Source organism: Perognathus longimembris, chromosome 6 (assembly GCF_023159225.1).
Source record: "Perognathus longimembris pacificus isolate PPM17 chromosome 6, ASM2315922v1, whole genome shotgun sequence".
Taxonomy (NCBI): domain Eukaryota; kingdom Metazoa; phylum Chordata; class Mammalia; order Rodentia; family Heteromyidae; genus Perognathus; species Perognathus longimembris.
In genome coordinates, this window is record NC_063166.1 from 69,012,570 (window position 1) to 69,036,083 (window position 23,514).

The 23,514-nt window shown below is 42.3% G+C and overlaps 1 protein-coding gene across 2 annotated transcripts in view; it reads left to right on the forward strand.

The window, feature by feature from the left end:
• The first annotated feature begins 2,909 nt into the window (after nt 1-2,909).
• Nucleotides 2,910-23,514, forward strand: part of Acss2 (acyl-CoA synthetase short chain family member 2) — a 37,052-nt gene continuing 16,447 nt past the window's right edge. The window contains exons 1-2 of one of the 2 annotated variants that reach the window (XM_048349063.1): nt 2,910-3,171; nt 6,773-6,968. In XM_048349063.1, the coding sequence (XP_048205020.1) occupies nt 2,988-3,171; nt 6,773-6,968 (380 nt within the window). In that variant the 5' untranslated portion in view covers nt 2,910-2,987. The remainder of the gene's footprint in view (nt 3,172-6,772; nt 6,969-23,514) is intronic. The other variant, XM_048349064.1, reaches the window with a different exon arrangement.

Genomic DNA, 23,514 nt, shown 5'->3' on the forward strand with positions numbered 1-23,514 from the left:
AGGAATTCCAACCACACTACAGCTTGCATTACTTCCCCATCTTCAAGTATCCAAGAGGTTCCTTCCCTTATGCAGTTTCTGGTCAAAATTTCAATTACACAGCCAACAGGCAGAGGGAGTGGGCTAATAAAGCCTCTAAACAGCATTCTATTTTTCCCCAATCCCAGATTCAGGGAGGACCTTCTTTCCTCAATCTCAGGCTCAAAGAGAACCCAAATGGCTTTAGCATTTTCCATGGGCACAACAAATGCAGTGCTATATGTTGACAGGAGAGGGCAGCAACAGGTGGAGAACAGCTGCAGGAAAAAGGTTTGGGAGAAGACAGAGGGCTTTTCAGGGCTATGGTGAAGTTGAGAGGGGATGATGATTATTACATCAATAGTTAGAATTGCACAGGCCTTCTTTCCTACAATGAGCTTCTTATCTTCTCTATGGGATTTGTACGGCCTATTATACTGCTCTAAATGAGGTCTGTACACCTTCAGTGATGTCTGTCTACTTAGTGTAACTATTGTTTGAGTACTTTCACGATCTAGGTTTCTTTTCTTTTCTTTCTTTTTTCTTTTTTTTTTTTTTTTTTGCCAGTCCTGGGCCTTGGACTCAGGGCCTGAGCACTGTCCCTGGCTTCTTTTTGCTCAAGGCTAGCACTCTACCACTTGAGCCACAGTGCCACTTCTGGCCGTTTTTCTGTATATGTGGTGCTGGGGAATTGAACCCAGGGCTTCATGTATATGAGGCAAGCACTCTTGCCACTAGGCCATATTCCCAGCCCCTGATCTAGGTTTCTTAAAGTCTGTATTCTCAGCTGGGTGCTGGTGGCTCACACCTGTAATCCTAATTACTCAGGAAGCTGAGATCTGAGGATTGTGGTTCATAGCCAGCCCAGGCAGGAACGTCCATGAGAGTCTTGTCTCCAATTAACCAACAGAAAACTGGAAGTGGTGTTGTGGCTGAAGTGGTAGAACACTAACCTTGAGATGAAGAGCTCAGGGACAGTGCCAAAGCCCAGAGTTCAAGCCCAAGCCCCACTACCAACCAAAAAGAAAAAAAAATCTGTATTCGCTGTATTTCCTAGGGGGGAAGTCCATGTCCCTCCAATAGGGTCAGTGCCCTTCAATACCATTTATGTCCTATTAGCAGGGCTCTAGCAAAATGCACACTTCACTAATGGAGTCCATATACTTTTTTTTTTTTGCCAGTCCTGGGCTTGTACTCAGGGCCTAGGCACTGTCCCTGAGCTTCTTTGCTCAAGGCTAGCACTCTACCATTGAGCCACAGTGCCACTTCCAGCTTTTTTTGTTTATGTGGTACTGAGGAATTGCATGCTAGGCAAGCACTCTACCACGAATCCAAATTTTGTGTGGTTGATTTCTCCCTATTGAAGTCTGTGCCCACTCCTTCATGTTTTGTATGCTTTCAGTGGGCCCTGAGTGGTAGGCAATGGATCATATGTGTCTTTGTAGGGATGTTTCTTTTAGCTTAGAATGTGCTGGCAAAGAATAGGGAAGAGAATTAAAGGGAAGCAAGACTAGATGAGGTCACAGCCCTGTGTAAAGTACCAGGAGGCAGGGACTGATTGCTTCAGACTTCAGACTCACTACTGGAGTTAGATATTTAAAAACAAAACAAAAAACTTTTTGCCTTGACAGCCAGTCTGAATTGTCAGGTGGGATAGATCCTTCTTGGTGATGAGTATAGATAGAAGATGGAGAGTCCTCTATAGAGGATAAGAGGTAATTGAGCTCAAGTTGTGGTAGATGGAAGGGGTCTCTGAGTGAAGTAACCAAACTGAGAGGTGAAGAAAAGAATGTGAGCAATCCTTTATATTTGCATAGACTTGCTGTTTTACAAGCTTTACTTTCAGACCTGAGCTGGGCACTGGTGGCTCATGCCTGTAATCCTAGCTACTCTGGGGGCTGGGATCTGAGGATCACAGTTCAAAGCCAGCCCAGGCAGGAAAGTCAGGGAGACTCTTATCTCCAATTAACCACTCAGGAAGTGGGCTGTGGGTCAAGGTGGTAGAGCTCTATCCTTGAGCACAAAGGCTGAGCGCCCAGGTCCTGAGTTCAAGCTTCACAACCACCACCACCACTAATGACAACAAAACAAACATGAATGATCAGGGAGCCCAGGGTAGGTCCTAACTAGGCTACGTTTTTCTCCAGGACCTTGCAAGTTACTTCCCTTTCCTGGGCTTACCGTTTGTACAATGAGGAGCCTTTACTTAATGAGACTTGTACTTTAGATCTAGAGCTTTGTAGAAGCTAAACAATAAAAATGTCCTCAGAGGTATGATGAAGTCGGTCCAAGAGTTAGTAGAAGGTGGGGTCTTATCCCAAAGGTTGTATTTTCAAGGTCGCAGGATTTTTCTCGAGGACGGATTGGGAGTGTCGCTGGGGGGCCAGGAGACCACTTGAAAAGGACACAACTCCTCCTACCTTTTATCTAGTAGGAGAGATTGTGCAATCAGACCCCGGGGCGAGTCTAAGATGGGCCTGATCCAACAACTGCTCCCATTAGCTTAGCACTCTCCTATTCAAACCGCGCCCTAAACCAACTCGTAAACTGTTTTTCCAAGACCCCAACGTGGTCACTCCACTGCCTCGCCTCCTCTCCAGTTACCTCCAGCCAGTTACTCCCTGTCACTCCATCGGCCCGCCTCCTCTCCTGTCACGCCTGGCCCCGCCCCTCCTCTGGTCAGTCCATGGTCCCACTTCACCCTTGTCACTCCTAGCCCCGCCCCTTCTGCGTTCACTCCGTGGCCACACCCTTTCCGGCAAGTTAGCCCCACCCCACCACTGGCTTCTCTCTTTGCTAAACCTGACCCCGCCCACGCCACCCGGCCCCGCCCTCTACTGGCTGTTCAGGCCCCGCCCCAAAACAGGCCCCGCCCCTCGCCTAAGGCTTGGTCTCTAGAGTCGGCCTGTTTTCCCTGCCTGGGCACCCGCGGCTTCTGCAAAGGCGGCCGGTGCTCGCACCTTGGGGCGATGGGGCTTCCAGAGGAGCGGGGCCGGAGCGGGAGCGGGGCTGGGAGTGGGGGCCGGGAGGAAGCTGGAGCCGGAGGCCGGGCTCGGAGTTGGTCTCCGCCGCCCGCGGTCAGCCGCTCGGCGCACGTCCCCTCGCTGCAGCGCTACCGTGAGCTGCACCGGCGTTCGGTGGAGGAACCGCGGGGTGAGGCTGGGCCCCGGGCGAGCCTGGGGGGCGCCACTGAGGAGACAGCGGGGGCTCCCTCGGGAATCTGAGGGGTCCGTGAGGAGGAGAACGAGGGAAGACCGGCGGTCGCTGGGGGAAATGGAGAGGGGGGTCCGGGAGAGATAGAAGGGGTTCCATGAGTAGGGCTCCGGGAGCTGAGGGCTCCCTGGAAGTTGGGGACCTTGCTGGTGAGCTGGCAGTTTTGTGAAGAAATGTGGTTTCCGTGAGGAGAAGCGGATTCTGTGAGGGGATTTGGGGCCTGGAGTAGACTGGAACAGGGAGCTGGGTGAGAAGAGGAGGCATCCTCGAGGGGTTCACAGGGGCGGGGACACCTTGAGGGAAGGAGGGCCGTGAACAGAGCTTTCATTTCAATTCAGGCTTTGCCTAGTGAGAGCTGTAGCGGTAGCAAAACTGGGAGGTTGGACTCAGCAGGGAGTCTGGTTCTTTTCTGGGGTCCCAGCTCTCTTTACCTTTGCAGGGCTCTCACCAGACACCAGTTGCTCAGGCTTATAATCCTAGCTACTCTGGAGTCTGAGATCTGACGATCAAGGTTCCAGACCAGCCAAGGCAGGTAGCTACCAAAAAGTTGGAAGTAGAGCTCTGGCTCCAGTGGTGGTAGATCTCCAGCCCTGACCAGAAAGGCTAAGGCACAGAGCCCAGGCCCTGAGTTCAAGCTCCAGTACTGGCACACACGCACACACAGAGCAGCAGCAACAGTAACGATCTCAATAAAATAACCCAATGTAAAACTGAATGGGCCACTAAAATGTCGATTTGTTGTTGTTGCTTAATTTGGTCTGGGATTTTAGTAACAGATTCTGATATGGGTCCTTGTCTTTTAAAAAATGTGCCAGGAAACTTCCCTACCCTTGCCTTCAGACTAGGCAAGGGGACCAACTGCACTCCAGCTTGGAGTCATCATGATGTTTGGTAGTGGGGCACACATGGGCCACAAATCACAGATTTAGAAGAAAATGTTTGTTTTGGGCAAGACTGGGACTCAAACATGACACTTGATGCTTTGCTCATTGGCTGGTGCTCTACCAACTGAGCCATACTTCCAACCTCCAAATAGGTAAAATTTAGATCTTGCCTCTGCCACTCACTCACTGTGTGTATGGGGGGGGGGAGGGGGAAAATGTCTTAAGGCAGGTTTTTAAACCTGAGATTTATTCTCTTCATTTTTAAGGTAGTACTTCTTAGGTTATAGGAAGACTAAAGTTGGTCATTGTGTGTTATATAATGTCTGATTCAAGGCAGGTGCTGGTGGCTCATACTTGTAATCCTAGCTACTCAGGAGGCTGAGATCTGAAGCTTGAGGTTCAAAACCAGCCCGGGCAGGAAAGTCTATGGGACTATTATCTCCAATTAACCACCAGAAAAGCAGAAGTGTCACTGTGGCTCAAGTGGAGAGCACTAACCTTGAGCTGAAGAGCTCAGGGACAGTGCCCAGGCCCAGAGTTCAATGTCTGATGCAGGGTTAGGAATGTGGCTTAGCAGTAAAGTGCTTGCGTAGAATGCATGAAGCCCTGGGTTGTTCGATTCCTCAGTACCACATAGACAGAAAAAGCCAGAAGTGGTGCTGTGACTCAAGTGGTAGAGTTCTATCCTTGAGCAAAAGAAGCTCAGGGAGAGTGCCCAGGCCGAGTTCAGTCTCCACACTGGCAAAAAAAAAGTCTGATGCACAGTAAACACTGATTTGTTCAATAACAACAACATGGCAGAAAGCAGTTACTAAGGGAAAATGTGGAATCAAATGTAAGGTATTGATTGCTGCAGGAGTGTTGAGGTTTGAGTGCTCAAACCTCTTATCACTTCTCTCGCTATATTTTCTCCCATTAGGAGTTTATCTGTTTCCCAGGAATGAGCTATTAGTACCACACAATAACTCCTATATGATATATCTATCTATATTCCCAGCATTTCACTTTTATACTCTGGTCCTTAATTTCCTAGGACTAAAGAAACCATTTGAATCCACACATTTTAATGGTATACTATATTCAACATAACTGTGAATGAGGTCCACCAAGTTTCCCTCCCAAACCTGCTTTTCCTTCCTAATTTTCTAATTATCCCAGACTGGAAATGTCTTCCATTAGTCTATCCTCTAAAAATACCTATCTATATCTCTTACCTATTGACAGATTACTTAATGCTTGCAAAGCAAAATTCCAATTTGATTTGATGTGAGGACTGTTAGAATCCACATTTTCAGAGAAGGAAACTGAAGCTTAGGCAGATTAACTAACCAACTTGCTCAGGGTCATTAAAGTAGTTTAGTGGTGGAATTTGAATTTGAACCAACAGGTCTTAGCTGCAGAACCTACCTGCTATACTGCTATAGTGATGCAATTGTTCTCCCCTGACCCCACAGTATGGTTTTCACCAAATTCTGTCAAATATTCCTTCAAAATGTCTCATATTTACCTCTTATTCCATTCCCACAGACATTTTAAATTGAAGAAATTGCCTCCTAATTTGTTCTTTCACCTCCATAACCTTCATTCTCTCCTACAGGGTTATTTAACCATAATTATGTTTATATTTTGGAAACATTGCTTTCCTGCACCACCACAAAAAACGTTCAATAGTTCCTTATTTCCTAATTAAAATTCTTTTATTTGAGGCCCCGGAGATAATCTAACCACACCCCACCTATTAGTCTTTATCTCCATACCACACCCTTCATTGGCAAGCTATTCTCTTTGATATCCTACATACACAAAAGTCCCTTCCCACCTCCTTACCTTTGCCTATTTCCTTCTGCTTCTTTTTATCCAAACTCTGTCAATGTCATAATGCATTCTCCGATCATCCCAGCACAAGCTCATCTGTTTTTTTCTGTTCTGAATATTCAGTACTTAGAATGTGTACAAAGGAAACATCCATATTCTTACACACACACACACACACACACACACAGAAAACATCTGACACATAACTTGTACAAGTAGTAATAGCAGATTCTTTGAAGTAATTGCTAAAAGAGAATGAACAAGTTAAGAAAGTGATGATCCTGAAAGGCTTTATGGGTAAAGAACTTTACCTCAAGATTTAATGACTAGGGCTGAGAATGTGGCTTAGTGGTAGAATGCTTGCCTAGCAGGTATGAAGCCCTGGATTTAATTCCTGAGTACCTCATATATAGAAAAAGCCAGAAATGGCGCTGTGGCTCAAGTGTTACAGTTGAGCAAAGACAGTGCCCAGGCCCTGAGTTCAAGTCCCAGGACTGGCAAATAATAATAATAATAGTGACTAACTAAATAAATGTTACTGACTGCCTATAGAATTACTGGTGCCTACTATGCACACTAGGCATTATAGTATAGTGTGAATAGATGCCAAAAAAGTACATGGACATTTTGAGGACAAAAGAAGGATTTTTGAATCAAAATTCAGCAGAAAGGAATGGGTTGTCTGTTAGGGGAATGGCAGGTAATAAGATTAGATAAAGGAGGGATCAAGTCTTAAGATGGGGAAATTGTAACTTGATCTTTTGTATATAGACTAGTAAGCCATGTGATGATAAATACATCTGAGAAGCTTGGCTGATTTCTGTGCACTTTTTTTTTTGCAGAGTTTTGGGGAGACATTGCCAAGGAATTTTACTGGAAGACCCCATGCTCTGGCCCATTCCTTCAGTACAACTTTGATGTGACTAAAGGAAAAATCTTCATTGAGTGGATGAAAGGAGCAACTACCAATATCTGCTACAATGTGTTGGATCGAAATGTCCATGAGAAAAAGCTTGGAGATAAAGTAGCTTTTTACTGGTAAAAATGTTTGTCTATAGTCTGTGGCACACCAGAGTAGAGCTTCATATTTATATAGTGTTGTCACATTTTACAATGTACTTAGACTTATTTCTTGCTAAGATTTAACCAGCTTAATTCATGTGGTGTTTAAAACAAACCAGTAGAGTAAACAAAGTATTACTAACTTAATGTCTCAATGAGGAAAAATGTCTCAAGGGTTATGTCAAATGACATAATCAGTATATGACAAAGTTGACATAAAGCTGTGTCCTGATTTCTAGACTGTTCATGTTGGAGAGGAAGGAAGACAGCAAGTAAATGAAAGAGAACAGGACAGACTAGCTTTTTTCTCATTCTTTCTTTGGGAGGGAAATGGAGGTATTGGGCTTGTCACTGTTTCCATTGCCTTGATTCAGTTATGTCATAGGCACTATGATTAGGTGCTATTGAGTATTATTGAATATTATCTCACTTGTTCACAGCAACTACAAAAGCAATATTTACTTCATCTTACATTTAGAAACCTGAAATTCTGAAGTTAGTGATTTATCTAAAATCAAACACCTAGCAAGAAGTAAGGTTAAGATTCAAATCCAGTTGGGAATATGTTCTAGTGGCAAGAGTGCTTGCCTTGTATACATGAAGCCCTGGGTTCGATTCCTCAGCACCAGATATATAGAAAAGGCCAGAAGTGGCGCTGTGGCTCAAGTGGCAGAGTGCTAGCCTTGAGCAAAAAGAAGCCAGGGACAGTGCTCAGGCCCTGAGTCCAAACCCCAGGACTGGCAAAAAAAAAAAAAAAAAAAATTCAAATCCAGGCGGTGTAGTTACAGAGCTGAAACTCTTAAATCATGACCCTATCCTACCCTTCTAACTCAACACCTTTGCAAAATCAATATAAGAATCAAATAAGATGATGCAACAGCATTTTACTTATTCATTAGAAAGCATTGTAGAAATGTCAGTGGTTATGATAGTATTGTTGCTGAATGAGAGGTCACTTTGCCTCTGAAATATAGTAGGTCTATTGACACTCTATTTCCTGTTCTAAGGCTTATGCTTGAGTGCTAAGGTGGTGGCATTTGAGTTCATTCCTTAGGCTCCTAAAAGATCAGAAAACCCATGTCAAATGTGGATAAACAGCTTTTTAATCTCACAAAATTATCAACCGAGGGGCTGGGGATATGGCCTAGTGGCTAGAGTGCTTGCCTCCTATACATGATGCCCTGGGTTCGATTCCCCAGCACCACATATACAGAAAACGGCCAGAAGTGGCACTGTGGCTCAAGTGGCAGAGTGCTAGCCTTGAGCAAAAAGAAGCCAGGGACAGGGCTCAGGCCCTGAATCCAAGCCCCAGGACTGGCCAAAAAAAAAAAAAAAAGACACAAAATTATCAACTGAGTAAGATAAATAGGATGATATAATAAATATCAGTTATTATTATAATTCTTTGGGCAGTAAGAAAACCAAGTCTGTTTGGAATAAAAAGTTATGCAGAGAACAGTGTATTCATTCAACAGATAATGAGAATTTATTTGCCAGGCACTATTCTGGTTTTATGTTATTTTATTTTGTTCTGTTTTATTCTTGCCAGTCCTGGGGCTTAAACTCAGGACCTGAGCACTGTCCCTGAGTTTCTTTTGCTCAAGGCTATTGCTCTTGAGCCACAGTGCCACTTGTGCATTTTTCTGTTTGTGATACTGAGGAATCGAACCCAGGGCTTCTTCATGCATGGTAGGCAAGCACTCTACCACTAAGCCACCTTCACATATTTTACTTTTCTAAGATAGGGTCTTATTGTGTAGTGTAGGCTGGCCCTAGGTGTGACATCCTCTGCCTTGCAGTACTGGTATTACAGGTGTACTCTACCATGTCTAGCTCTGGGCACTATTCTGAATCTAAGTTCTGTCTCCCATTTTAGTGAAGAGACAGTATGCAAAGAAAGCAATAAATTCATGACAAGTTGTAACAATTGCTATTGAAAAATACAGAGCAAAGGAAAAGCCAAAGCCAATGCACAGTGGTGTTAAAGGAAGAACCCTCAGAGAAGGTGACATTTAGGTAGATATTTAAAGGAGATTGATGGAATGCATTCTGCAGATATTTGGGTTCGAGAGGGGAAATGTTCCAGAAGATGGAAGACCAAGTGTATGCTGCTGCCTAGTATGTTTAAAGACTAGCTTACAAGTTGATAAAATTCAAACAACATGAGATAGAAAAAGGCAGAATAATAGTGAGGTCAGCAGGATGCTGGGTAGAACCTTGAAAGGTAATATATGCAGACTTTGGCTTTTATTCATGGTGAAATAAGAAACCAGAGCTAATTTTGAGCATAGATATGGTAATTATTTGGCTTATATTTAGGATATGTCTTTTGAATTGACAATCGAGTATAGAAGGGCAAAGGAAGAAGTAGGGCAATGAATTATAAGGCTGTTATAGAGATTTAAGTGAGGAGGATGACATAGGACATAGTCGTGAAGGTGGCTAGAAGTGGTTGAAATCTAGATCTATTTTGAATCAAGAGTACATAGAATTTGCTGACATGGACTGGATGTGGAGAGTGAAACCAGAGTCAAGGTCATCTTCAACAGTGAATGAGGTCCAAGTATGAGAGATCACACTCTTTTTGAGATCTAAGAAAGGATTTTAGGTAGGAGGAGGATGGGGTCTCAGGTGGGCTTGGGAAGATCACTTTGGACACATGAGGAGGGGCTGGGAATATGGCATAGTGGTAAAGTGCTTGTCTCGAATACATGAAGCCCTGGGTTCGATTCCTCAGTACCACATATATAGAAAAAGCCGGAAGTGGCACTGTGGCTCAAGTGGCAGAGTGTTAGCCTTGAGCACAAAGAAGCTGGGGACAGTGCTCAGGCCCTGAGTTCAAGCCCCAGGACTGGCAAAAAAAAAAAAAAAAAAAGAAGAAGAAGAAGAAGAACCCTAGCTCTAAGTTCAGTAGGTCACTTTGATCTTCAGTAAGTGATGACATCCTTCTGAGCCTGTTTCCTGAGCTTTCAAATGCTCGTCTCAAAAGACTGCCACAAGGATTAGCTGAGAAGGGAGATACATAGATACGCACTTACTGCTATGTAAATTATAAAAATCTCAAGTTTATAGAAATGTTGCAAATATAATATAGCTTTTATTCTTGAACAATTTGTGGGTAATATGTAGCCCCTAAGTACTTTAGTGTGTATTTCCAATGAATAAGAAATTTCCTGGGCTGGGGATATGGGCTAGTGGCAAGAGTGCTTGCCTCATATACTTGAAGCCCTGGGTTCGATTCCCCAGCACCACATATATGGAAAACGGCCAGAAGTGGCGCTATGGCTCAAGTGGCAGAGTGCTAGCCTTGAGCAAAAAGAAACCAGGGACAGTGCTCAGGCCCTGAGTCCAAGCTCCAGGACTGGCCAAAAAAAATAAAAAAGAAAAAGAAATTTCTCCTGTGTAACTATAACTATCAAAATAAGGATATCAATATCCATATGTCAGTTGTTACTTGATCCTTAGACCTCATTGCAGTATTGTCAAAATTGTTTTGTTTTGTTTTTTCAGTTATGGGGCTTGAACTCTGGGCCTAAGCACTGTCCCTGAGCTCTTCTGCTAAAGGCTACCGTTCTACTACTTGAGCCACAGAGCCGCTTCTGGGTTTCTGGCAGTTTATTGGAGATAAGAGTCTCACAGACTTTCCTGCTGGGGCTGGCTTTAAACCTCAGATCTCAGCCTCTTGAGTAGCTAGGGTTACAGGCATGAGTCACCGGCCCCTGGCTTCACTAGGCTTTCTTGCTCATGCCTGATTCTCTATTTGAGCCATATCTCTACTTCTAGCTTTTTACTGATTAACTAGAGTTAAGTGTCTTGTACTTTTACAGGCATGCTCATGCCTGGAAAGCACTTAAAATTTTGAAGGGAGGGAGTAAAAAAAATTACAGAATCTCAAGCCTACGAGAGCTTTAGATATTACTTCATCTCTTTTGGGAACATAAGGCTTTGAGAACATCCCATACACAGGTTTTAAGTCTTATTTACTTATTAAAGCCTTATGGTTGTATGAATACGGAGATCATCTTGAAATATATAAGACTCTAAAGCTGTTCATCCTGAAACACATTGCGTAGAATTAATCACTCATGTAGAAAACATCACTAGAGCCTATCAACACCTATATTCCTGAGTGTACTTTTTGTTTAGATGCTCATTCTTGAAATCACTATTTTCTTCTTTTTTGCATGATATTTAAATACTTGAAAATCTATCCAAACAGTCAGTTAGATAGGCCTCTTATTGAATGATTCTTGTACCTACCTATTTTAAGTATTCTTCAAACTACCACACATATTAAGTTAGAAAAAAATTTTTTTTTTCTTTTCCAGAGCCGGGGACCGAACCCGGGGCCTCGCGCTCGCCAGGCAGGCACTCTTCCGCTGAGCCAGATCCCTAGTCCCTTAAGTTAGAAAGTTTTAAATATGGCATTCAGCGTTGGTGAAAAGCTATCTGGTTGTCTTCAAATGATATGGAACAAACTGACAGAAATCTAGTTTTCTTTGTATGGACACTCATGCCCCTATACAAATATATCCATACACTATCCATAGATAATCTACTATCTTTGAGCTTAAATTTTTCTACTTACAGATATGCGTCAGGCACTATACTAAGTGCTTAATACATAGCAATAATCCCGAGGAATATGCTCTTTGTCTTCATGGAGCTTACAATCAGATGAAAGGCAAGACTTTTACTGGTAAACTGCAAATTTATTCAGGAATGAACTGTTAGGAACAAGGTGGTTTTCCTATTGCAAGGGAGAGGGTGAGGAGTTGGGGGTCATATCTCCTGTGACTTGTGACAATGCTAGGACTATTAAGGTGGACATACAAAAGTTTCCTTGAGGGGCTGGGGATCTGGCTCAGCGGAAGAGCGCCTGCCTGGTGAGCACAAGGCTCCAAGTTCGGTCCTCAGCTCTGGCAAAACAAAACAAAACAAAAAAACACAAGGCAACAGCACAAAAGTTTCCTTGATGTCAGGATATTGAAGAGATCATGGCAATTGTGATCTTAGCCAGTCTACAGGTCAAGGTACATAAGAGTGTTCTCCTCGGCTTTTCACCGTGCTCTCACAAATCTTTAGGAGAGAGACTTCCCCATGTTCATTTGAGTATACCTTTCATTGGTATAGTTGGAACAAACACTAGTCTGGAACCTGGGACCTAGTTACACAGTTTGCCTTGTCAAATGTTCCCATGAAATTCTTGGATATTTTAAATGGGGAAAATAGGTGAGGCACTGGTAGCTCATACCTTCAGTCCTGATTACTCAGGAGGCTGAGATCTAAGGATCTCAGTTTGAAGCCAGCCTGAGCAGAAAAACCCTCAGGACGCTTTCTCCAGTTAATCAGCAAAATGCTAGAAGAGGGCTGGAAATGTGGCTTAGTTATAGAGTGCTTGCCTTGTGTGCATGAAGCCCTGGGTTGGATTTCTCAGCACCACATATACAGAAAAAGCCAGAAGTGGTGCTGTGGCTCAAGATGTAGAGTGATAGCTTTGAGCAAAAAGGAAGCCAGGGACAGTCTCAGGCCCTGAGTCCAAGCCCCAGGACTGGCAATAAAATAAAATAAAATTTAAAAAGCTAGAAGAGAACATATGCCTCAAGTGGTAGAATACTAGCCTTGAACAAAAAAGCCAAGTGAGAGAACAAAGTTCCAGTACTGCCTACCGCCCAATTGGGAATTTACAGTGCTTTCTCTAAGGTAAGGTAGTTGTGAGAATCAAGTGAGGGAATATCTTTTAAAGAGGTTTTACATATTATCACATGAGGAATTATCTGGATTTGTATTGATTTACACAACATTCATGTGAGGCAAGTATGGCAGGTTTCATTATTCTGCTTTGGTCTCTATATCAAGTTTGTTTTTCTCTTCCACGTGTAAATTAAGTATTGTATTCTCAGGATATGATTCCCATATCCTCAATTTCAGCTTCTCAACTTCAAGTGCAGTTTCCTGTCTTGGAATAACCTTCTGTAGGAACTAAAGAAACTCTTCTTGATGTGACTCCAAACTTCATTCCACAAGTTTGATCCACACTCTTCCCCTCTTTGGCTATCTCTTTTCTTTGAACTGATTTTGAGGCTCCATTCTTCCATTCCCTCTCCTTCCACCTTTCTCTTATTCTTCTTTCTTATCTCTTATGCTTTACAGAAAAGGAAACCAAGGCTTCATTTGTGCAAAATTCATGCATTAAGATAGGGGGTAAACAATAAACCTAGATCTGGTGACTTCATATTCAGAGTCAGGGGTTCCCAAATTTTAGTGTGTATAAGTACCCAAGGATCTTCTTAAAAGTTCATTACCGGGGCTGGGAATATGGCCTAGTGGCAAGAGTGCTTGCCTCGTATACATGAGGCCCTGGGTTCGATTCCTCAGCACCACATATACAGAAAATGGCCAGAAGTGGCGCTGTGGCTCAAGTGGCAGAGTGCTAGCCTTGAGCAAAAAGAAGCCAGGGACAGTGCTCAGGCCCTGAGTCCACGGCCTAGGACTGGCCAAAAAAAAAAAAAAGTTCATTACCATACACTAGCCTAGTGAATCAGAATCTTTAGAGGATAAAATCTGTATCTTGTTGTGTATGTGTGTGTGTGCACATGCGTGTGTGTGCTTGTGCACGCATGTATGTGCATGTGCATGCTAGTACTGAGACTTCAACTCAGGGTCTAGGCACTGTTTTGAGGTTTTATTTGCTCAAGGATAGTGCTCTACCATTTAAGACAGATCTATTTTTGGTTTTGTTTTTTGAATAATTGAAGATAAGAGTCGGGCTTTCTGGCCAGGGATGGCTTTAAATGGCAATCCTCAGATACCAGCCACCTGAATAGCTAAGATTACAGGCATGAGCCAGTGACACCAGCAGTGTTTTGTATTTTTATAACCTCCTCAGATAATTGATGTTGTCAGGCTATATTAAAAAATAGAAAAATAATTATTTTATTATTTAGGAGTTAGAGGGAGAGAGATCAATGGTAGCATGCTTAGCATGTTTGAGCCTTGGGTTCAATTCCCTCCATTATGAAGTCTGGGATAAGACAGAAACTATGTCATTATTTATAACATGGGAGAGGAGTAATTGTAAAAGAGAATTGGAAAGGGGAATCAATTCCAGATTTCCCAGTAAATGTCTGGAAATATTACATATGAAAGTTGAAGATGTAGACTAAAATTTTTTCTCCTCAAGTACTCCCAGAAATAGAGCATACTAGATTAAGGAATAATGATCTAAGCAATGCTATTTACCTAGACATAAACAACCACTGTAATGAATAGTCTCATATGGGTCTTTTATACTTAAAGGATCTGATGTACATGTAAAATAATACCTCTGGCTGTTTTGTACATTATTTTTCCTGCTCAAGGCATAGTCCCCTTTTAGGCAGAATTCCAAATGATGAGATAATAAAGACAGATATTCCTTCATTCTCTTGCTATAAGTATGCCAATATGCATCAGAGGATGGTAGGAGTAAGTACATATGGTTTCTCTCCTACAAGCAGGCATGTAGACAGTGATCTAAGTGCTGTCTTCCCATCAGACAAGAGTTGCAGAGTCAAACTGGCACCCAAGCTACTTTGGTCAAGGATAACAGGGACAAGGTCTCTGGATCAGGCCTGAAAATAGTTGGCAAAGAGACAGGGTACAATAATAGCACAGAGTACAGGGCAAGAGTCTCATACCTTGAACCTCATCTCCAGGGCCTTCTTCCAGTTTAATGCCACAGAGTCCAGTTTTGAGCCTTATGCCAAGAGCTCCAGAAACATCTTGAAATGACTCTGACTTCCATTCCAGAAGTTCTATTCTGTTCTTTTCTGTGTCTATCCTTTCCCCTGCCTGCCATGTATCTATTTTTTTAAGATTGATATCTTCTCTTTTCCACTAAGTCTTTCCATATTTCCTTTCTCTAATCAGTCTAGATCCAGAAAGACATGCAAGCAGAGATGTTTGTTCATGTGTTATTTGATCTATTCACTTCACAATTATGTTGTAAGTATATTCTGTATATTAATTTTTTTTGCTAGACATGGAGGAAGAAACAGATATCCTGTCTACCACTAGGGAATTCATAACCCAATGAGAGAAGTACATGTACTCATGTGACTATATTGCTAGGGAAAAAAGTTCCAATAGTCTTTGGACAAGAACTAATGAATGAATAAATGAATGGCTAGATAGTGTTAAATCTTTCTTTTTTGGTTGTTTTTTTTTTAAACTATATTTTTTTGTCTTTTCTTTTTTTGGTACTGGGGATCAAACCCAGGATGTTGCACTTGCTAGGCAAGCACTTTGCCACTGAGCTACATCCCAGCCCCAGTGTTAAATCTTTCTGATGAATGAATATAATTTTTCTGGAAAGGAAGCATTTGTAAAGATGTCTCCTTTTTTCAGCTTAATATATGTGTATTGCAATTCCAATAAACGTTTTTATTTTATTTTATTTTTTGCCTGTCCTGGAGCTCCAACTCAGGGCATGGCACTATCTCTGAGCCTCTTTGTGCTCAAGGCTAGAGTGCTACCACTTGAGCCACAAAGCCATTTCCAGCCTTTTCTGAGTACCTTATTAAAGACAATAGTCTCCTCATGGACTTTCCTGCCCAGGAAAGTCCATGGCTTCAAACTGCAATCCTCAGATTTCAGCCTCCTAAGTAGTGAGGATTACAGGTGCAAGTCACTGGCACCTGGCTTGTGGTGTTCTCAAAAAGAACATTTTCTACAGAAGTGAGGGGAAAAAACAAACAGAATGATAGACTTTTGAAAAGTATACTAATAGTTCATTTTTTGTGGTCTTCAACCTTACAATTCTCAAGGCTCTTCAATTTTGATTTTCTTTTCTATGCTCCATAAGTGTGTGCGGGGGGCGGGGGGGGGGTGTTTGTATGTGCATAGATAAGAGTCTCATAGACTTTCCTTCCCAGGCTGGCTTCAAACCACAATCCTCAGATCTCAGCCTCCTGAAGAGCTAGGATTATAGATGTAACTAGAGATGTAATTACAGCCATCATCTCCTGGCTATCTTTATGCTTTTTTTTTTTTTTAAGGGTAGAGACTTATTACATGACAAGGGAAGACTTTATGTTTATCATTGGTTTAGAGTATGAGCCTTCTGGAAGTTTAGTGTGGATTCTTAAAGCCCGGGGCACTTCTCAATTACTGCTCTCTTACTTTTCCACACTAACTTTCTTCCTCAAAGAGCTTAGGACCCTGTTTCAGGGGTATAGATGGTGAGGTCAGTCTGGCTACTTTCTTTTGACTAGAGACTATTAAAGTTCTCAGGCAGAGTCTGGCTGGCTGTCAAGACAAAGGCAAGCTGATCAGGCTTGGGCAGAGGGGGCTGCTAAGAACATGGCATTTTTTGTTGTGGGGACAGCAGGACTGTAATTATCATGAAGTGAAGTGGCCGCCATGTCCAAAAGGAACCAGTGCAAAGTTGCTGGATTGTCTGAGGATGAAGATATTCTGCAGCCACTTTGGCAGATCCAAATCATAGCACTAAAAGTTACTGGTGTCTGGGGCCGTTAAGCAAAAGAACTACAACAAATAATAAGAGCATAGTAGAGTCATTGATTAGGAAAAAATGATACTTGGTGGGGCAGGCAATCATGAAAAGATTGTGTGGAAGCTGTCCATCACTTAGGGTTATTCTATTTATCCTGTTGCTTTCTCATATTTTCCTTTCTGGCTTTGGAAACTATGTCATTTAAGAGAAGAATATCTTGAACTAGAGACTTTTAGACTATGAAACTGTACTATCCAAAATGGCAGCCACTAAATATGTAGCTTTTTATATTTAAAGCCATTAACATTAAGTTAAATAACAACCAACTCATATATATGTGTGTGTGTGTGTGTGTGTGTGTGTGTGTGTGTGTGTATTTATATTTCAGTAGCCACTGGCTAGTGAATATCACATTGGACCACTGAATAAATAATACTGCTAGTAAGTGCTCAGTACTTCCGAGGCCACCATTCTGTGCCTTAGGTTTCACATCTGTAAATAAAAGTGGTGGCCCTCAAAAGCTCCATCTCCTTTAGCATTCTGGGTGATTTGTGATTTAGTGTTTTTGGTTTGCCTTCTTACAACCTCCTCTTTCAACCTTTCAACTTCAGCTAGGGCAGAAATACCCAGAGGGAACATTAAGCTGCTAATTTGTCCTTATATTGCTTCCACTCCCTGCTCCCTTGGAGAAAAGGAACATGACCTGAGGGTACACTTACATTAGCTTGCCTTGCATTTATGCAGTACTTCATGGATCATAGAACTCTCATATTATCTCTTCATTTTATGGAATCCAAGAATATTGAAGTTGGGAGGGCCATAAAGGTCATCTCAATCTTCACTAAGCATGAATTATATGGGAAGCTTATAGAATGAAACTTTTGAGGCCTTGTGCCCTGGAGAATGATCTAGTATAAGCAGGTGCTAGTGTTTCCTTAGCCCAAAAATATGAATTACTAACACTATCTGGCCACTGTGAGAATCCCTGTAAATCTTTTTTTTCCCCTAAATTACTTTATTGTTGTTTTAAGGGTGACATACATGGGGTTACCTTTACATACATCAGGTAATAAGAACGTTTTCTGTTGCATGTATCATCTGTTCCCTCATTCTTTCCCTATTCCCTATCTCCTCTCTCCACCCACAGATTGCATAATTCACTTTCCTCTATGGCCTAGGAAGCCAGTGCACTCCACTGCTGCACTTTTCACTGTTCCTCCCCCCCATTCTGTGCCCTCCTCCCACCCTCCCCAGATGTGCATGTGAATACAGCTTGTGTAAGGTAAAGAATTCAGAGTCATCAGCAAATGTAAAAACATATTAAGAAAAAAGTCCTTTGTTTCCATATCTTTGGAGTTCCTTTCAGTATATGTATTATTTTATTTTATATACATCTGAAGAGGCGCTTGGGTATTGCACCTTTGTGATTCTCTCCTAAGACTATCCTCTTTTGTTCTCACTATATGTGAGTGTCTGGAATTCTGTGTAGTTTGTCATATCCCAGTGCATTTTAGATCTAACTTCCACATATCAGGGAGAACACGAGCCATTTATCTCCCTGGTCTTGGCTTATCTCACTTAATATGATTGTTCAAGTTCCATCCATGTCCCTACAAATGACATTATTTTAGAGAATCCCTGTAAATCTTAAATCCTACATGACTTCAGAGTTTAGGGAGCTCCTAATGGAGTACTTCCATCTTTGAACAGCTCTGACAACTAAAAGTTCTTTATACTGAGCTCTTCCAAATGGCCTAGTACTATTTAGAGTTATATAATATTGTTATGCTTCTTTCTCCTAATAAAATTGCAGACTTATTCAGAAAATTTAGTGAGGGGCTGGGGATATGGCCTAGTGGCAAGAGAGCTTGCCTCGTATACATGAGGCCCTGGGTTCGATTCCCCAGCACCACATATACAGAAAACGGCCAGAAGTGGTGCTATGGCTCAAGTGGCAGAGTGCTAGCCTTGAGCAAAAGGAAGCCAGGGACAGTGCTCAGGCCCTGAGTCCAAGACCCAGGACTGGCCAAAAAAAAAAAAAAAAAAAAAAGAAGAAAATTTAGTGAGCACATATCATGCATAAGGTTTTATGCAAGGCATTAGGGATTCTGTAGTAAACAAGACCAATTTTACCTCTACCTTAAGAAACTGCCTTCTGTGTGGCAGGGGAAATTATTAGCCAATAAAATGTAAATACATAAATAAATAAAGAGAAATATAGTTGGAGAAAATGCTATAAAGAAAACAAACAGAATGTTGTGCTGAAGAGTAACAGGAAGCCAGGCTTCCTTATGCATGTAATCCTAGCTACTCAAGAGCCTGAGATCTTAGGATCACAGTTCAAAGTCAGCCTGAGTTGGAAAGTCTGTGAGACTCATATCCAGTTAACTACCAAAAAGCCAGGAAGTGGAGTTGTGGCAAATGGTCGAGCTCCAGCCATGAGCAAAAAAAGCTAAATGACAGTATGCAGCGCGCGCGCGCACACACACACACACACACACACACACACACACACACACACACACAGGAATAACAGGAAGAGTCAATGCCATTTAGTATGGTCAAAGCCTCACTAGTAAGATGACATTTAATCTGAGATCTGAAACATAAGACAGAGCAACTCAAAGATTTGTGGGGAGATAGTAAAAGAATGTGGCAAGTCCTACCTTCATCAGAAGAAGAGTGTATTAGGAGCCTACTATGCAGAATAGGAGAACGAGACAAGAGGCAATATGGTCTGATTTATGTTTTTAATAGATCATTCTGAATAATGGATGGATTGGAAATCAGAAACCAGTGAGGGGACCTTTGTGGTCATCCAGGCAACAGGTGAACATAGCTGAAGTAAGGTAGAGACAATAGAAATGTAGATATTTGAGACTTACTATTCTATTCCTCAATAAGGTCGCTTTCCTAAGCTAATCATTTCAATTTGGTGCTCCTCTAATAACAGATTTGACTTCTTACCGTTTTCTTTTCTGGAAGGCCTAACTCACCAGGATAGAGAACCCTCCCTCCAATGTGTCTATGAAGAAACCAGTTTTTATACCTACCTTTATGTTTTTAGTGTTGGAGAGCCAACCTAGAGTCTTGTGCATGCCAGAGACCCTTCTGTTTTCCTTTCTCTCAGCAGTTCCCTCCTATTTTGTGCCTTATTTGTGGTTGGAAGAAATTCAAATATTTAATCCACTTGACTATGTCTTTCATATAAAGAAGGGAACAATATTCTTCCAGGTTGCTAATCAATTATAGATTTTTTTGATGATATGACTGCATCCCTTGAGTTCCTACTATGCCAACTGTACTTGGAGGAGATAGAGAGGAAGACTTGCCCTCCTAGAGGCCAGGGGGGAAGAGAAAAGACCCATATACAAGTAATATACTTTAAAAAACAAAACAGAACCAAAACAACAGATCACTAGGTAAGTGAGATAAAGGGCCTTGGGAGGAAAGGACAACTTTGAGCCTTGCTGTAGGAAGAGGAAAATCTATGTAGGAAGATTCCACAGATGTTAATTTGGAGGTCCTAAGGCTAAAGGGTCAGGGAATACATGCAGAGTTCAAGAATGACCTCCTTGGGGCTGGGTGTGGCTTAGCAGTAGAGTTCTCACCTATCATGCATGAAGGTTCCATTCCTCAGCACCACATAAACAGAAAAGGCCGGAAGTGGAGATGTGGCTCAAGTAGTAGAGTGCTAGCCTTAAGCAAATGGAAGCCAAGGACAGTGCTCAGGCCCTGAGGACTGGCAAAAAAAATTTTAAAAAGGAATGACATCTTTGAGAAGCCAGAGTTTGTGAAATGACTTAAAGATAGAGAATAAATTGTATGGTTCACTGGGAGAAGTAGAGAACAAAAGGCTTTGAAGGGTGTGTGTGTGTGTGTGTGTGTGTGTGTGTGTGTGTGTGTGTGTGTGTGTGTGTTTTGCCAAATGGAGGATAACTAAATGGGTAGAGAAAAGGGAGAAGGAAAGGAAGAGAGGGTGCTAGAGGCGGGTAGAGAAAAGGGAGAAGGAAAGGAAGAGAGGGTGCTAGAGGCATGGCTCGAGTAGCAGAGAATAGGCCTTGAACGAAAAAGTTAAGCACTATCACTGAGAGCTCATCCTCTCCACACAGTCAGGACACACCATAGCCCTCCCTCCACCCCAGATCCCAGGAGGATGGGAGAGCAGAAAACTGCTGTAGTCTGGCATGGCTCCCACAAAAGTGTATGTTAGCCTTAAGCCTGGCTCCTGGGCAGATTAGGATTCTTTGGCTGTGACAGCTGTGAAAACCTTCTGAAGCCTAGGAAAGAGAAGAACCACCACAGTCTCATTAGATCCTCTCTGCAAGGATCTTCATACTTCCAATAAAGAAAAATAAATAAAATCAGAAGTTCTGAAAAAATAGATTCTAGATCTTTCTTGAAAAAAATTGCCAACTTTAAGCTAGTAGGCAAAATTAGATAAGAACTAAGCTAAGATACTAAGTCTCCTGCCAGAGCATATATTTATTGTTTTTTAGTTGACATCCCTATTGTTTTCCCTATAATCCAAAGCTAATGTTATTGTACACTTGTTGCTATTTTCTTATAGAAAAGTAAAGGGGAGGAATGATTCTTTTCTTTCATATGATACATTTCCTGTGAGATGATACATTTACATTACCTGTCTTGATCTTGTTAACTTTTTTTTTTTAATATTCTTTGGTGCTGGGGATGGAACCCAGGGTCTTGTACACTCCAGGAAGTGCTTTTTACTAAACTATAGTCTAAACTCTGACTCTGTTTAGCCTTAACTCGCAGTATGGTGGAAAGAGGCCTCGATTCCAAGTCCTTTTCCATGCTCTCTGCAATAGTTAATAACCCGTAATAGTTAATAGCCTTTTGAATCTCGAAGTAGAAGATCAAGTTGGATATTAAGAGTCATAAAACATCCTAGTGGGCCTGGGATCTTACAGAAGGCTAGTACCTTCTCCCCCTTCTGACTAGCCAGGGGCCCCAGCCTGGCTTGTATGTCAGGGAAAGATGACACTGGAATAAGTAAGGTGCCTATATTAATAATGTATAACTTGAGCCCATAGCCAGGGAGAGGAACCCACCCTGTGTGTGCGCGCATTTATGTGCATGCATGTGTGTGTGTGAGCTCAAGTGAGTTGTACTTTCTGTGTACCAAGATCTATCCTAGGTGCTAAAGATTTTGCAGTAAGCAAGACAGACAAGGTCTCTGCTGTCCTGGAGCTTATATACCAGTAAAAGGTCTGGATAATGCCAAGCAAAAATAAAATAAATGAGATTATTTCAAGTATTAGAATGGTGGGGGGGAGCCCAGAATGATTTGATTATGTGTTTCTAGAAAGGTAAGATGTACCAGGTGCTGGTGGCTCACGCCTGCAATCCTAGCTACTCAGGAGGCTGAGATCTGAGGATTGCAGTTCAAAGCCAGCTCAGGCAGAAAAGTCCCCATGAGACTGTTATCTCCAACTAACTACTGGGAAAATAAAACAAAACCTGGAAGTGGTACTGTGGTTCAAAGTGGTAGAGCATTAGCATGAGCAAAAGAGCTCAGAGACAATTCAAGCCCCATAACTGATTAAAAAAGGTAAGCTGCAAACACCATGTAAGTGTGGTTCATATATTTGTGTATGAATAATTTGAATTCTGGGCTCACATGTTTATGCTATTTTTGACCACATATGCATGTGTGCACTCTAGCTTTGAGCCTAAAATGTTTCTATATTACATGTGAGCTGGTATGTAGCACACAGAGGGGATACATACATTTAGCCATATCTGAAGACATTCTAAATTCCTGTGGCATTTACCAGTTTGCAGATTATGAAAATGGCTTTCCTGACTCTGGCATCCAGGGCCATTTGCCAGCTTCCTCTCTCCTTATTGCTTCTCACTTTAGTAAGCTTGCTATGCTTGGCCAAGGAGAAGATAGTAACTGACTCACTGGGCCAGAATCTGAAAGGAGGCTGATAATCTACATAACCTCTGTCAGAAAGAAAAGGCTTGGCTTCCCTGCCTGTCCCTGTCCTTCCTACTACGGAGGAGTGAGTCCTGACTTGAAATTAGAACACTTGAGGATCTATTCCTGGCTCTGTCACTTATTATTGTATGACCTTGGCTGAGCGTTGCTTCTCTCTAGGTTTCAGTTTCCTCTTTCACAAGTACTCTGAGTAGTGAGGTAGGAGAGAGAATAAGATGGTCTATAGCACAGAGGGAGAGCTACAGGGTGCTGTGTCTAAAGAAGGGACATTTCAAGTGGAAGCAGTAGCATACGCAAAAGTGTGAAGGTATGAGCTTTGTGTATAAAGAAAGTGAGGAAGAACCCATTTAAGGCATTAAATTCAAATGTCTTATCACCGCCTACAAGGACCTATGTGACCCGGACACTGCTTAGTTCTCATTCTTACTCATCCTCTTGCTCCCTGTATTGCAGCCACACTGGCTTCCTATATGTTCCCTTCCATTTGATGTTCTCTTTGCCCAAACATGCAGATACTTCGCAGAATACTCTTTGCCAAAATTAATATGATTACCTATTTATTATTCAAGTTGAGCTGAAATATCCTAAGGAGAGGCACTCTGGCACCTAAAGCGGCTGTCCTCTAATATTTATTAATTTAATTTAATTAATTTATTAATTAAATTTTTTTTTTTTTTGGCCAATCCTGGGCCTTGGACTCAGGGCCTGAGCACTGTCCCTGGCTTCTTCCCGCTCAAGGCTAGCACTCTGCCACTTGAGCCACAGCGCCGCTTCTGGCCGTTTTCTGTATATGTGGTGCTGGGGAATCGAACCTAGGGCCTCGTGTATCCGAGGCAGGCACTCTTGCCACTAGGCTATATCCCCAGCCCCTAATTAATTTTTTGCAAGTCCTGGGTTTGGACTCAGGGCCTGAGCATTGACCCTGGCTTTTTTTTTTTTTTTTTTTCTTTTGCTCAAAGCTAGCACTCTGCCACTTGAGCCACAGCACCACTTCTGGCTGTTTTCTATATATGTGGTGCTGGGGAATTGAACCCAGGGCTTCATGTATAGGAGGCAAG